At 49.3% G+C, this 12,838-nt stretch overlaps 1 protein-coding gene across 2 annotated transcripts in view; it reads right to left on the bottom strand.

Moving 5' to 3' along the window:
• Positions 1-12,838, bottom strand: part of LOC127584243 (calsenilin-like) — an 88,987-nt gene that overhangs the window by 36,364 nt on the left and 39,785 nt on the right. Inside the window, exon 1 of one of the 2 annotated variants that reach the window (XM_052040880.1) lies at positions 6,162-6,357. The exons of the other annotated variant lie outside the window; for it this stretch is intronic. Coding sequence (XP_051896840.1) covers positions 6,162-6,249 — 88 coding nt within the window. The 5' untranslated portion in view covers positions 6,250-6,357. Of the gene's footprint in view, positions 1-6,161; positions 6,358-12,838 lie in introns of those variants that run through there. 2 annotated transcript variants of the gene reach the window in all.

The following is a 12,838-nucleotide window of genomic DNA, read 5'->3' as shown; positions in this document are numbered from 1 at the left end:
ACAACCCTGCAACAAAGGACTCTCTTCTGTTAGCTCATCAATAGTTGTGCTGTGAATAACAGAGTAACACGATCCCTGTTCTACGTGGGTTCAGATGTTCCACAAGAGACCAATAAACATGCATCCAGTGGACCAGGCAGTGGGAGCCCGTGTGAACGATAATGTGGCGGGGAGCCTCTGTGGGATGGTGTGTCTGGAACCTCCAGCACTAGTGACAGAGGGAGGGGTGTGTCAGAGCAGGAAGGTGAAGTGAAAGTGCGTGTGGGTGTTGGACAGATTGCAGGAGGGGAGGGAGTCAGCGAGAGTTCAGAAGACCCTAACAAATGTTTTGCAAATAGCAGAACCTTCAGCCTCTCTATAAATCTCAACCCAACTCATCCTGCCAACTGTAACAGAAAAACAGAAAATGCTGGAAATACTCAGCAGGTCAGGCTGCATCTGTGGGAAGAGAAACAGAGTCAACACTGTTCTTGTTCCCACAGACGCTGCCTGACCTGCTGAGTGTTTCTAGCATTTTCTGTTTTTGTTTTAGATTTCTAGCATCTGCAGTGTTTTTGATTTTCATCCTGTGGACTGTGTCTGCCCCTCTCTTAACTGGTGATTGGTAATTGGGGTAAGACACAAAATGCTGGAGGAACTCAGCGGGTCAGGCAGCATCTATGGAGGGAAATGGACAGTCGATGTTTCGGGTCGAGACCCTTCATCTGGATAATTCTTGGTCCATGCCAACCAAGATGCCCCATCCAAGCCAGTCCCACTTGCCAGCGTTTGGTCCATAACCCTCTAAATCTTTCCAATCCATGTACCTGCCCAGCTGTCTTTTAAAGGTTGTTATTGTACCTGCCTCAAGCACTTCCTCTGGCAGCTCGTTCCGCATACATACCGCCCTTTGTGTGAAAAAGTTGCCCCTCAAGTCCCTACTAAATCTTTTCCCTCTCACCTTAAACCTATGCCCGCTAGTTCTTGATTCCCCAATCATGGGGAAAAGACTGTGCGATTTACCTTATCTATGCCCGTCATGATTTTATACACCTCTATAAGATCACCTCTTAGTCTTCTATGTTCCAAGGAATAAAGTCCCAGCCTGTCCAAACCTCTCCCTATAACTGAGTCCCTCAAGTCCCGGCGACATCCTAGTAAAGCTTTTCTGCACTGTTTCCAGTTTAATAAAAGCTGGGGCTATTCTGTATGGGAAGCCAGTGCTGAGCTCCCACCACAAGACATGGACCTCAGGGCACTTCAAGTGGGGTTGATGAAGACTGCAGACTGGGTCCATGTGTCCTTCAGCACGTCACTGATCTATTCCTGTCTGCAAAGACAGCAGAGCCAGGAAGCCGAGTCTGTACAAAGCGAGCTGTATTATTAATGAGCAAACTTCAACTCTTCAGGATTCAGCTGGAGGAAGGCACAACCCTGCTGGCCTGGGTCAGAGGGACTGCTCCCATCCTCAACACATTTCCTCAACTGAATGCCCCTTTGATACTTCCTTTGACCATGAAGAACATTCAAACAACCAGAAACTCGAATGAACCAGCCACGTGAATACTGTAGCTGCAAGAACAGATCAGAGGCTGGGAATCCTGCCGGGAATGACATTCCTTGACTCCCCAAGGCCTTTCCATCATCTACAAGGCACAAGTCAGGAGTGTGATGGAACGCTCTCCACTTGCCTGGATGAGTGCAGTTTCAACACTTAGGAAGCTCAACACCATGCAGGACGGAGCAGCCCGCTTGATTGGCACCACCACCTCCACCACCCTGAACACTCACTCCCTCCAACACCACATGCACGGTGCACCATCTACAAAAGGCACCGCAGTTACTCTGCCAGCATCTCCAAACCCACCATCTCTCCCACCAAGAAGCACAAGGGCAGCTGGTTAATGGGACCACCACCACCCACAGGTTCCTCTGCAAGTTGCACACCATTCTGACTGGGAAGCATATTCCTTCATGGAGGGAGTACCTTCACCGGTTGGACTGCGTGGTTCAAGATGTCAGCTCAACACCAACTTGGCAGTTAGGTATGGCCAACGAATGCTGTCCTTACCCATGGCAACACATCCCACAAGTGAATAGAAAGCACCATTTGCTCACCATGTCAGTGTCTCCATCACTTCAACGATCCATCCATCCTCAACGAGTGCAAGTTTGTGGAACCAGCCTGCACCTTCCACCCACCATTAGTATCACCAGCCACTGTTCCCAGTGAAGCCAATAGGTGTGCCCACTTTGTGGAATACTGAGTTTTCCTGATTGACAATCCTGGCATCACCGTTCTTCTTCCAAGCACTGCCATGGGATCCATTGCTGGGCACAATGCCATGTGCCTGCCATGGAAGGACCCACGACGTTGGTGGATGGGCACAGGAAGACTCTCGTGAAAGCTTTCCAAATGGGGGAATTTCTCATTTATGACATTCTCTCGGCTTTTTCCAACCAACTCCATCTCACTGACCAGTCAGTGCCCCTCGACCTTTTTGTAGTTGGGTGGGGATAGGGAGAGTACAGTAACGATTCACTGAAACAAAATCTAGAAAGGAGAGGATCTACGTTGCCTACGAGGGTGGCAGATTGTAGCTTTCCCTACTGGGATAGCTAATGTTATGAGGAATCGGACAAAACTTTGCACAAAGATTTGGGGGAGAGGGAAAGGTTTTTGGTATCTGAACAACACAAAACATCAAAGCCTCAGGAATATGGGCCGAAGGGCCTGTATGGTGCTGTACTGTTCTATGACCCTATGATGATGACGAATATCCCAGCAAAAGGAAAGGCAGGGTAGGGATGGGGGTTGTTAGCTATTGTCTTTAGTCAATGGATTAGTAAAATAAGGAAGGTTCAGCACAGTTACAAGCAGAAAATACTGCAAATGCTCCATGGATCAGACAGCATGCATGGAGAGAGAATCAGGACTAACACATCAGGTTGAACCATTGTCGACACATAACAGTGCAAAAGGTTACTGGGATTCACTTAAAATTTAGAAATAAGCAACACTCAGAAGGAATATGAAAGGATACAGAGAAAGAGTAGCAATATACCAGTTTCAGTTGATGAATTAGTGGTGTAACAGATGTGACTGTAATCCTCTCCTTCCCTACAACCCTTCCAGATATCTCTGCTCCCAGTATTCTGTCCTCTTTGAGATCCCTGAGTTTAAGTATTCCATGGTTTTCTGCCTGGCCCCAAGCTCTGGAATTCCCTCCCTGAACGTCTCTGCATCTCCCTTAAGATGCAGCTTAAAAACAATTTGTCGCCCATCCTGACATGAGGTTTATAGGGTGCGGGGAGATCCACCATGAGCTTTGTCCGATCCATCTCCACCCCAGCTTCAGGGGGCTATCGGTGAGTTACAAGGAACAGCCTTAATGATGGTGCCTACAATGAAGCACTTTCTGGAGTTCCCCACTGTTGTAGGAGGTACAGTAACCTAGTTTGTGCACAGCAAGCTACCAAAACTGCAACCAACCAGATAATGAGATTTAGTGATATTGGGGAGGTGGGATGGGGTGCGGTGTATTGTTCGGGCATCAGGGAGACCTCCCATGCTCTTCCTTCAAGTGGTGTCCAGGGATCTTTGATACCCAGCCGGCAGGGAGCCTGGTGAAGTGTGTCTATGTGAGGGTCAGATGACGGTTATGTTGGGAAATGGGACTCCCTTTTAACTCTGGGCCATTTCTAATTGCGGAACCTTTCCTGCGTGTGGTCCGTAAGGTCCACACCAAAGGGGAGATCAAGCGCACTGATGGACACCTCCCCATTCACCCCACCTCACCTACATCCCCTTCACCCTCCCTCCCACCTCCCACATCCATCTCCACCGAACTCCCCTCCATTCCCACCCACCCCACCTGCACTCCCCCACTACCTATCACACAAAACCACCCAGACCCTCCTACAACCCCCACTGCTTACTTCACCTCCAACTACCTACCTGACATCTATATCCCTCCCACCGTTCTCACCCACCCCCCCCCCCCCACCAAACCAGGTACGCTCAGATCCCAGGACACTGCCAGACCTAGGGTAGGGTAAGGTTAGGATATGGCAGGGCAGGGTATGTTTAGGATGGGGTAGGTTTAGGTTAGTTTAGGGCTATGGTGTGGGTACTATGGGGTAAGGGTCAGGGTAGGTTATAGGTCCAGCTAGGTAGGACTGGGTTAGGGTAAAGTATGGTATGGATTCAATGGAGCAAGGGTTATGACAAGGTGGTGTTAGGCTATTTTCAGGCTGGGGTAGGGTTAAGTTACAAGCACAGTAGGTTAAGGACTCTGTAGCCTAGAATAGGATATGATTAGGATACAGTCATGCAGGGTTAAGTGTACATGTAGGGTAGAGTACTTCTAAGGTGGGGTAAGGATTAGGGTAGGTTATGGGTACAGTGGGGTAATGGTTAGGGTGGGGTAGCTTTAGGGTAGAGCAAGGCTAGGTGTTGATGCAGGTATGCTAGGATATGGGTACAGTGGAATAGCATAGGGTAAGGTTAGGGTACAGTGGGGTTTGGTTAAGGCAGTGTAGGGTCGATTTAAGATGGGGTAAGGATTAGTCACAGAATCATACAACACGGAAACAGGCCCTTCGGCCCAACTGGTCCATGCCGACCAAGGTGTCCCATCCAACCTAGTCCCACTTGCCAGCATTTGGTCCATAACCTTCTAAACCTTTCCGATCCATGTACCTGTCCAAGTGTCTTTGAAAAGTTGTCATTGTACCTGCCCCAACCATTTCCGCTGGTGGTTGGTTCCACATAGATACCACCCTCCCTGTAAGAAAGTTACCCCTCAAGTTCCTCTTAAATCTTTCCCCTCTCACCTAGGGTTTAGGGCTGTGGGGTTGGTTATGGGTAGAGTGGTGTACTCAGCCCTACACAGCTGGGTAGGGTTGTTAGAAGCATAGTGGGGAGGGGGTAGAGAAATGGCTACACTGGGTTGGCAGAGGGTAGGTTGAGGATACAGCAATGTGGGGTCGGGTAGGCTGGAGTAGGGAGTGGGTATGTTAGCGTTAGGGTGCGGAAGGGTTAGGGTAGGGTAGCGACCATTCAGTCCCGATGGTCCAAACGGCCCAACAAGCTTGTGAATGGAGTTGCCCAAAGTCCCACTGCCGGTGCTCCCGGTTCTCCGGACGGCCCGGTGCTCGGACTGCCGCCTGCACCGCCCACCCCCGCCCCTGCCCCTGCCCCTGCCCATAGCCGGCTCCCCACCCTGATGTCCCCGTGTGGGATTGGCCGGCCGTGCGCCGTCGGAGATGTCCCGCTGCGGGTCAGAGACCAGGCACCGGGCCCCTCTCAGCCCCTGTCCCGGGGAGAGATTCCTCTCCTCGGACCCCGGGAGAGGAGAGGCGGCCGCTGTGTGAGACCGGGTTCTGGCGCAGGGTGGCCGCGCCTTTAGCTTGGTGGGCACACATGTGGAGCTCCCCCCCCCCTCCCCGTCCACAGCTGGAAGCCCCCCTCCGCCCACAGCTGGATCACCCCGTCCACAGCTGGATCAGCCTGCGCTCCACAGACAGGGAGACTCCGGGGCAAAGGGGCGAGGATGCAGCGGCGGGGGCGCCTTCACTGTCCCGGCTCCCGACGCGTTGGGACCCCCATTCCAGGCGCTGTGCACCCTCCGCCGGCTCCAGCGCCCATCCCGTGGTCTCCTCCCCGCCCTGCCCTCCCACGCACACACCCCCATCTCCACCCCCCCCCCCCCCCCCCACTCCCCCGGGGAAGCCGCAGATTCCCCCGGCCGCTATCTAAATCCAAAACTTACCACCCCCGTCCCAAAGCGAAGGTAGGTGGGCGCTCGCTGGGAACCCACGGCGACCGTTCGGCCCCTCGCGCCCATGCTAGCCCCGTCCCAACCGCGGACTTCGCTGAATCCCACTCCCCGGTGGGATTCAAGTTTCAAGATCCAAGTTGGTGGAGGGCGGGGGGGGGGGGGGTGGGAGGCCTGAAGGTGGGAAAAGTTTGTGCCCCAATAATGAGCCCCCTCCCCAGCACCACCTCACCTCCTGTGACACGGACCAGCCTCAGATACCCCCCGGGGCAGGTCTGTTGGTAGCGGCGTGGATGGGGAGACTTGATGCCCCTGAACTCCGGGTTCGGAAGCTCTCAGACATAAATCTCACACGCCCCCCATCCCACCCCAGCTCCCAAGTTTTATCAAAGGCGCAAGTACCTTCCATAGACATGGGCTCCAGGATCCCAAACTGCTTGAGAACTCCGATGAACAAGACAATCACCACCGCCACTGCGATTAACTCCATGGTGTGGCGAGCCCCCGCTCACTGGGGACCGGCGGTGGTGTGTGTGTGTGAGTGGGGGGAACTCCCGGGGACCGGGCTCCTGCGGGACGCAGTCAGCGGAGAGCAGCGGGAGACGGGCCGAGAGGCTGCCACATGGTGCATTCACTGCCGCCCGCTATAGGGAGAGCCCCTGGCATCAGCCTGCGGGGGAGGGAGCACTGTAAGTGGGTGTAGGTGCCAGCCACTGCGCTGCCATTGAGATCCTCCGCATTGATTTTGGTAATGGAATTACCATGGCGACCTGAAGGATATCCAGAGCTTACCTCAGCTGCTCTGCCGGCCTTTCTCAGCCTTCAACTTAACTCTCTGAGTTTCACTGAAGTGTTGAGGGGCAGTGATTGAAAGGCACCGGTCTCCACAGCGACACCGCAGACAGCGGCACTGACACATAGCCCGTCGCCCGAATGGTCCCACATCCTCAGAGAGAGTGAGAGAGACACACACAGCAACACAGAAATAAACAGAAACACACACACAGACTCTCTCTCTCCCTCTCTCTCTCTCTCTCTCTCTCACACACACACACACACACACACACACACACACACACAGAGCAACACAAAAATAGGCAACACACATACAATTACAGATAGGCAGACAGACACATATAAACACAGACACACAGAGACTCACACACACACAGCAACACAGAAGTAAACAGAAATACACACAGACTCACACACACAGAAACACAGAGATAAATGTAGACAAACACACACACACACACACACAAACACAGAAATAAGCAACACACACACACACAATTACAGATAGGCAGACAGACAGACACACATAAACACAGAAATAAACACAAACACGCACACACAGGATCACAGATCAAACATACATAGAGACACACACACAGACACACTTAAACACAGTAAAATACACACACACAAACACACACATACAGAGACAATCACAAACACTCATGTACACAGATAAATACAAACACAAGAAGCACATACACACAGACTGAAACACAACCACATACAAATAGCCAAATACATATTGAGAGGAAGCCTGTGAAACATAGGCACACACACAGATAGAAAGACCTTGAAACACACACACACACACACACACACACACACACACACACACACACACACACACACACACACGCACAAGGGGCTGCAGAGATAGAGGGATGAGACAACAGAAGCAGTGGAAAACATTTAAGACTCGGCGATGTTTTCCTGGGAACCGATGTGGGTTAGTGATGATGGGCGGAAGGGCGGACTACACCGGTAATAGACCGGACCTGCTGCCCAGTTTGGGTACAGGCAGTAGAACATGGGAGGCCAATCAGGAGTACCTTGAGATAGTCCAGACCAGAGGTAAAAAAGCATGGATAAGGGTTCCAATGCTGTGAACACGAGGGAGGTGGGCCTGGGTCACTGCTGTGAACACAAATGAGGTGGGCCTGGGTCACTGTGGGTGGAAACTCATCGCACAATCAATTATGTCAAGAAGTAAGAGAAACACACACACTCTCTCTCTCACACACACACACACTCAGTAACATAATCAAAAACATTCCCACACACACTTACAAACACACACATATGTAAACTCACACATACTCACAAACACATGCACAACCTCAAAACACAACAAACACACAGATTGTTACACACACACACACACACACACTCACACTCACACACACACACACACACAGACAAGCATGCACATCTGTCAGAGACACTTCAATGTTACCACACATCTGGCATTGAACTAGTTGATGCTTTAAGAACGTAAGAGTCTGGAGCAGGAATTGGCCCTTCAGCCCCTCAATCCTGCCCCATGATCCAGTAAGGTCACAGCTGATGGAGATCTGACTGCCCTTTGCATAAGTTTACCAACTGGTTGCTCGGTTCAAAGGCATGGTTCCATTTCTAACTAGATTTCCTTCAGAGCTTTCTCAACAATCTCCAGAAAAATCCAAAGAAATGTGAGGTGATGCATCTTGGGAAGACAAATAAGGCCAGCACGGACACAGTGAATGGTAGGGCCCTGGGAAATACTGAGGAACGGAGAGACCTCGGTGTACATGGCCAAGGATCCATGACGGTAGCAACACAGGGAAACAATGTTCGATCTGCAGGTGCAGGAGCCTGAAGACCCCACACCTCAAGGTTCAACAACAGCTTCTTCCCCACTGCCATCAGGTTCTTGAACCCACCTGAGAAACCCCAACTCTGCCTCCGACTGCATTTCTTTTTCCTCGCAACTTGCACCAATGTTGTTATGTTTACTTTATTTATTTTTGTAAGTTATGTGTGATTTATGTTAATTTGTTTATCGTTTTTGTACTGTACTGTGCTGCTGCTGCCAAAAGCTAATTTTCATGGCATTTATACCTGGGTATGTGTGCTCATGACAATCAACTTAAACTTGATGTGGTTAAAAAAACATACAAGATACCTGCCTTCATTAGCCAGGGCACAGAAAGTAAGAGCAGGGAGGTTATGAATTGGAATTGGAATTGGTTTATTATTGTCACATGTACCGAGGTACAGTGAACAGCTTGTCTTGCATACCGTTTATCCAGATCAATTCATGACACAGTGCATTGAGGTAGTACAGAGTAAACAATAACAGAATGCAGAATAAAGTGTAACAGCTACATAGAAAGTGCAGTGCAAGTAGACAATAAGGTGCAAGGTCATAATGAGGTAGATTGTGAAGTCAAGAGTCCATCTCATCGTATAAGGGAACCGTTCAATAGTCTTATAACAGCGGGATAGAAGCTGTCCTTGAGCCTGGTGGTTCGTGCTTTCAGGCTTTTGTATCTTCTGCCCAACAGGAGAGGGGAGAAGAGAGAATGTCCGGGGTAGGTGGGGTCTTTGATTATGCTGGCTGCTTTACTGAGGCAGCAAGAAGTGTAGACAGAATTCATGGAGGGGAGGCTGGTTTCCGTGATGTGCTGAGCTGTGTCCACAACTCTCTACAGTTTTTTGTGGTCCAGGGCAGAGTAGTTGCTATACCGAGCCGTGATGCATCCAGATAGGATGCTTTCTATGGTACAACTTTATAGAATATCAGAGCAAAGAATAAGTCGCTGGAGGAACTCACTGGGTCAGGCAGCATGTGTGGAGGCAGAGGGATGGTTGATGTTTCGGGTCGAGAGCCTGCATCAGGTCTGGTGTGAGCAAAGGTAAGGTGGGGTTATGGAAGGGAAATCACATTTATCTAATCTGCTGAAGGAAGCGGTCAGTAGAATAGATGAGGGGGAACCAGTGGCTTTGGATGTTCAAAAGGCCTTCGGTACAAGCACATGGAACTGGGGGAATATATTGACATGGATTGGGAATTGGTTATCAGATAGAAAGCAGAGTGGGAATAAACAGATCCTGAGGTTGTCAGCCTGTTAGTGGTTGGGTTCTGCAGGGACCGTGCTTGGCTCCCAGCTATACACAGTCTCGATCAACCACTAGGCTGAGGAGACCACGCATCAAGTTTCCAAGTTTTCTGACGGTACTAACTTGGTGAGTACGGAGGAAGATGTAAAGAGGCTTCAGGGGGATATGAATGATCTGTGAGTGGGTGGATCAAGGCAGATGGAATGTAAAGTGGAAGATTGTGAGATCACATAACAGAGAAGCTGAGTGTTTGCTAAATGGTGGAAGATCGAGTGTGCAGATGTTTAAAGGGACCTGGGGATCCTTGTACACAAGTCATTGAAGGCCAACATACAGATGCAGGGTCTTGATCTGAGACTTTGACCATCCCTCTGCCTCCACAGATGCTGCCTGACCTGCTGACCAGCAGGTTTTTGATCCAGATCCCAACATCTGAAGCTTTTGTGTCTCTGCCTTCATAAAGCATTGGTTAGGTCACAGCTGGACCACTGTGTTCAGTTCTGGTACTCACTATAGGAAGGATACAATTACACTGGAGATTCACCAGAACATTGCCTGGGATGGAACGTTTCAGTTACGAGGAGAGACTGGACAGGCTGGTTTTGTTTTCCTTGGGAGTGGAGGAGGCTGAGGGTTGACCTGATAGGAGTTACAAAATTATGAGGGGTATAGATAGGGTGGATAGTGAGGAGGTTTTCCCCATGGCAGAGGTTCTATAACCACAGGACACCAGTTTTGAGGGGATTTGAGGAAGACTTTTCGACCCTGGTGGTGGTTGGAATTGAAAAACGCTGCCTGGATGCTGGAGGCAGAGACTTCCTCAACATTGAAGAAGAACACAGATGAGGTCTTAAAATGCCATGAGAAAGATTATGGGCTGAGTCCTGGAAAATGGGATTAGTATAGATGGGTACCTGATGTTCAGCACAGACGATGGGCCGAAGGGCCTGTATGCCTCTATGACTCCATATATGCTATAGGAAAATTACTTTACATGGTCATTCAAGAAGAATGTGTGGCTGCAGCATTTATTGCCAGATTAGACTGCCAACCCTTCATCCCCTGAGCTGATGAAATCTCACCGTGTTTACTGGTGACTTCCAGGAAACTCAGGAAACCCATGCACATTCAGCTCAGATCCCAAACCCCTACTGGTATTGGTCTAAGATAAGATAAGGTATCTTTATTAGTCACATGTACATCGAAACGCACAGTGAAATATGTCTTTTGTGTAGTGATTTCTGGGGGCAGCCCGCAAGTGTCGCCACGCTTCCGGCGCCAACATAGCATGCCCACAACTTCCTAACCTGTACGTCTTTGGAATGTGGGAGGAAACCGGAGCACCCAGAGGAAACCCACGCGGACACGGGGAGAATGTACAAACTCCTTACAGACAGTGGCCGGATTTGAACCCGGGTCACTGGCGCTGTAAAGCATTATGCTAACCACTATGCTACCGTGCCTGCCATACAGAAAGCACACATTGAATTAGGAAGGCTCTTAGCAGAGATTCAACCAGCCTCATAACCCATTCAAAATATGGACACTATCCCTACAATTCCTGCAGTCAGATGGGTGAAGGAGTGAAAACTGAGTGCAAAGAAATATTGTCCCCTTGCACTCAAGGAGCTGCTGAAAGGAAGCTTTACTCTGTAGCTGATCCTTCTGCAATACCATTCAAGTGTTTGATGGGGATGTTGGGAGAGATTTAACTCTGGGTCCTTTTGAGGGGAACGGTGTAAAGGAAGCTCTATTCTGAATTTAAGCAATGCTGTAACTACTCTAAGCAAGTTCAATCGGATAAGTGTAGTGGAAAGTTCATGTTTAACCCATGGATAGTCGTAGTCATAGACTTACAGAGTAGTTAAGTACAGAAACAGGCCCTTCAGCCCATCATGTCCATGCTGACTGTTTTGCTCATCTATACTGATCCCATTTGCCCACATTAGAACCATATCCTTCCGTGCTGTGCCTTTTTAAGCAACTGTCTAAATGCCTCTTGGATGTAGTGATCTCAACTACTCCCTTCACTGTAAAAAACTCCCCTCTGATCTCCTTTAAAACTCCTTCCTTTCACCTTAAACCCATGCCATCTTGTTTTCGTTACCCCTACCTTGGGAAAAAGATTTTGACCATGTACCCCATCTATGTCTCTCATAATCTTATATACCTCTATCATGCTACCCCTTGGCCTCCTTTGCTCCAGGGAAAACAAGCCCAGCCTGTTCAATCTCTCCCCATAACTAAAGTCCACCAATCCAGGCAACACCCTGGTGAGCCTTCTCCTCCAAGTACAGAGATATTTTCATTAAGTATCTAACCTGTGCTGTATCTGATCGAGGATTATTTGATAGGATAATGTAGAAGAAACGTAATGCCATGTCTAACTCCTATTTCAGATGTTCTGAGAGTGTTTAGTAAGAAAACTTGGAAGGACCTTTACTTTTTACCTAACCCATGTTATGCCTGATACCGGTGTGTTTAGTGGGACAGTGGAGAGAGACCTCTACAGTGAGGCTAGTTTGTAAATATTTTAAGGGGACATCAGTTCGAGTGACTTAGCTAGATTCTATTGGAGAAGCCCGCTAACAGTGGAAGATGCTGAATCTGCGGTTTAGGATTTCCAGATGAAACCACACATGCCCGGTGTCAGTTTCACAGTGGAATGACAATGAACATCAGCAGTTTCACAGTCACTACAACCACAAATCCCAGGATTTTCCCCTAGCTGCACTACACCTGCCCCGTAAGAGACTGATGGGGCAGCATGCGACAGTGTTACTCTGCACCTGAGCAGTGATGTGCTGGCCCTGGGAGTGTTCGTGCAGAGGGGGGCAGCGGGGATTTACACTGTATATAAGCAATAGTGCACTTGTGTTGGTACTGACTGAGACAACCATGTACAGGGAGGTTTATTCACTATCTAGTCCCTCATGTGATGTCCTGTCTTTTACTTAATGAAAGAGAGGGTGAAGGAGGTTCATCCTGCATTAGACCAGCTTTGTACCTGCCTTGGGAAAGTTGATGGGAAGATACAGAAGGAGCTTTATTCTGTATATATTCCTCACTTTAATTGTCCTGGAGGTGTCTCTTTACTGTGTAACAATATCATGAACGATATTATGACTTACCTTACCCGTAAAGTCTAATGGGATGATGTAGAGGAGATTTATTCTGCATTT

The sequence above is a fragment of the Pristis pectinata genome, chromosome 29, assembly GCF_009764475.1.
Source record: "Pristis pectinata isolate sPriPec2 chromosome 29, sPriPec2.1.pri, whole genome shotgun sequence".
Taxonomy (NCBI): Eukaryota; Metazoa; Chordata; class Chondrichthyes; order Rhinopristiformes; family Pristidae; genus Pristis; species Pristis pectinata.
This window is presented reverse-complemented; position numbering and strand designations above follow the sequence as displayed.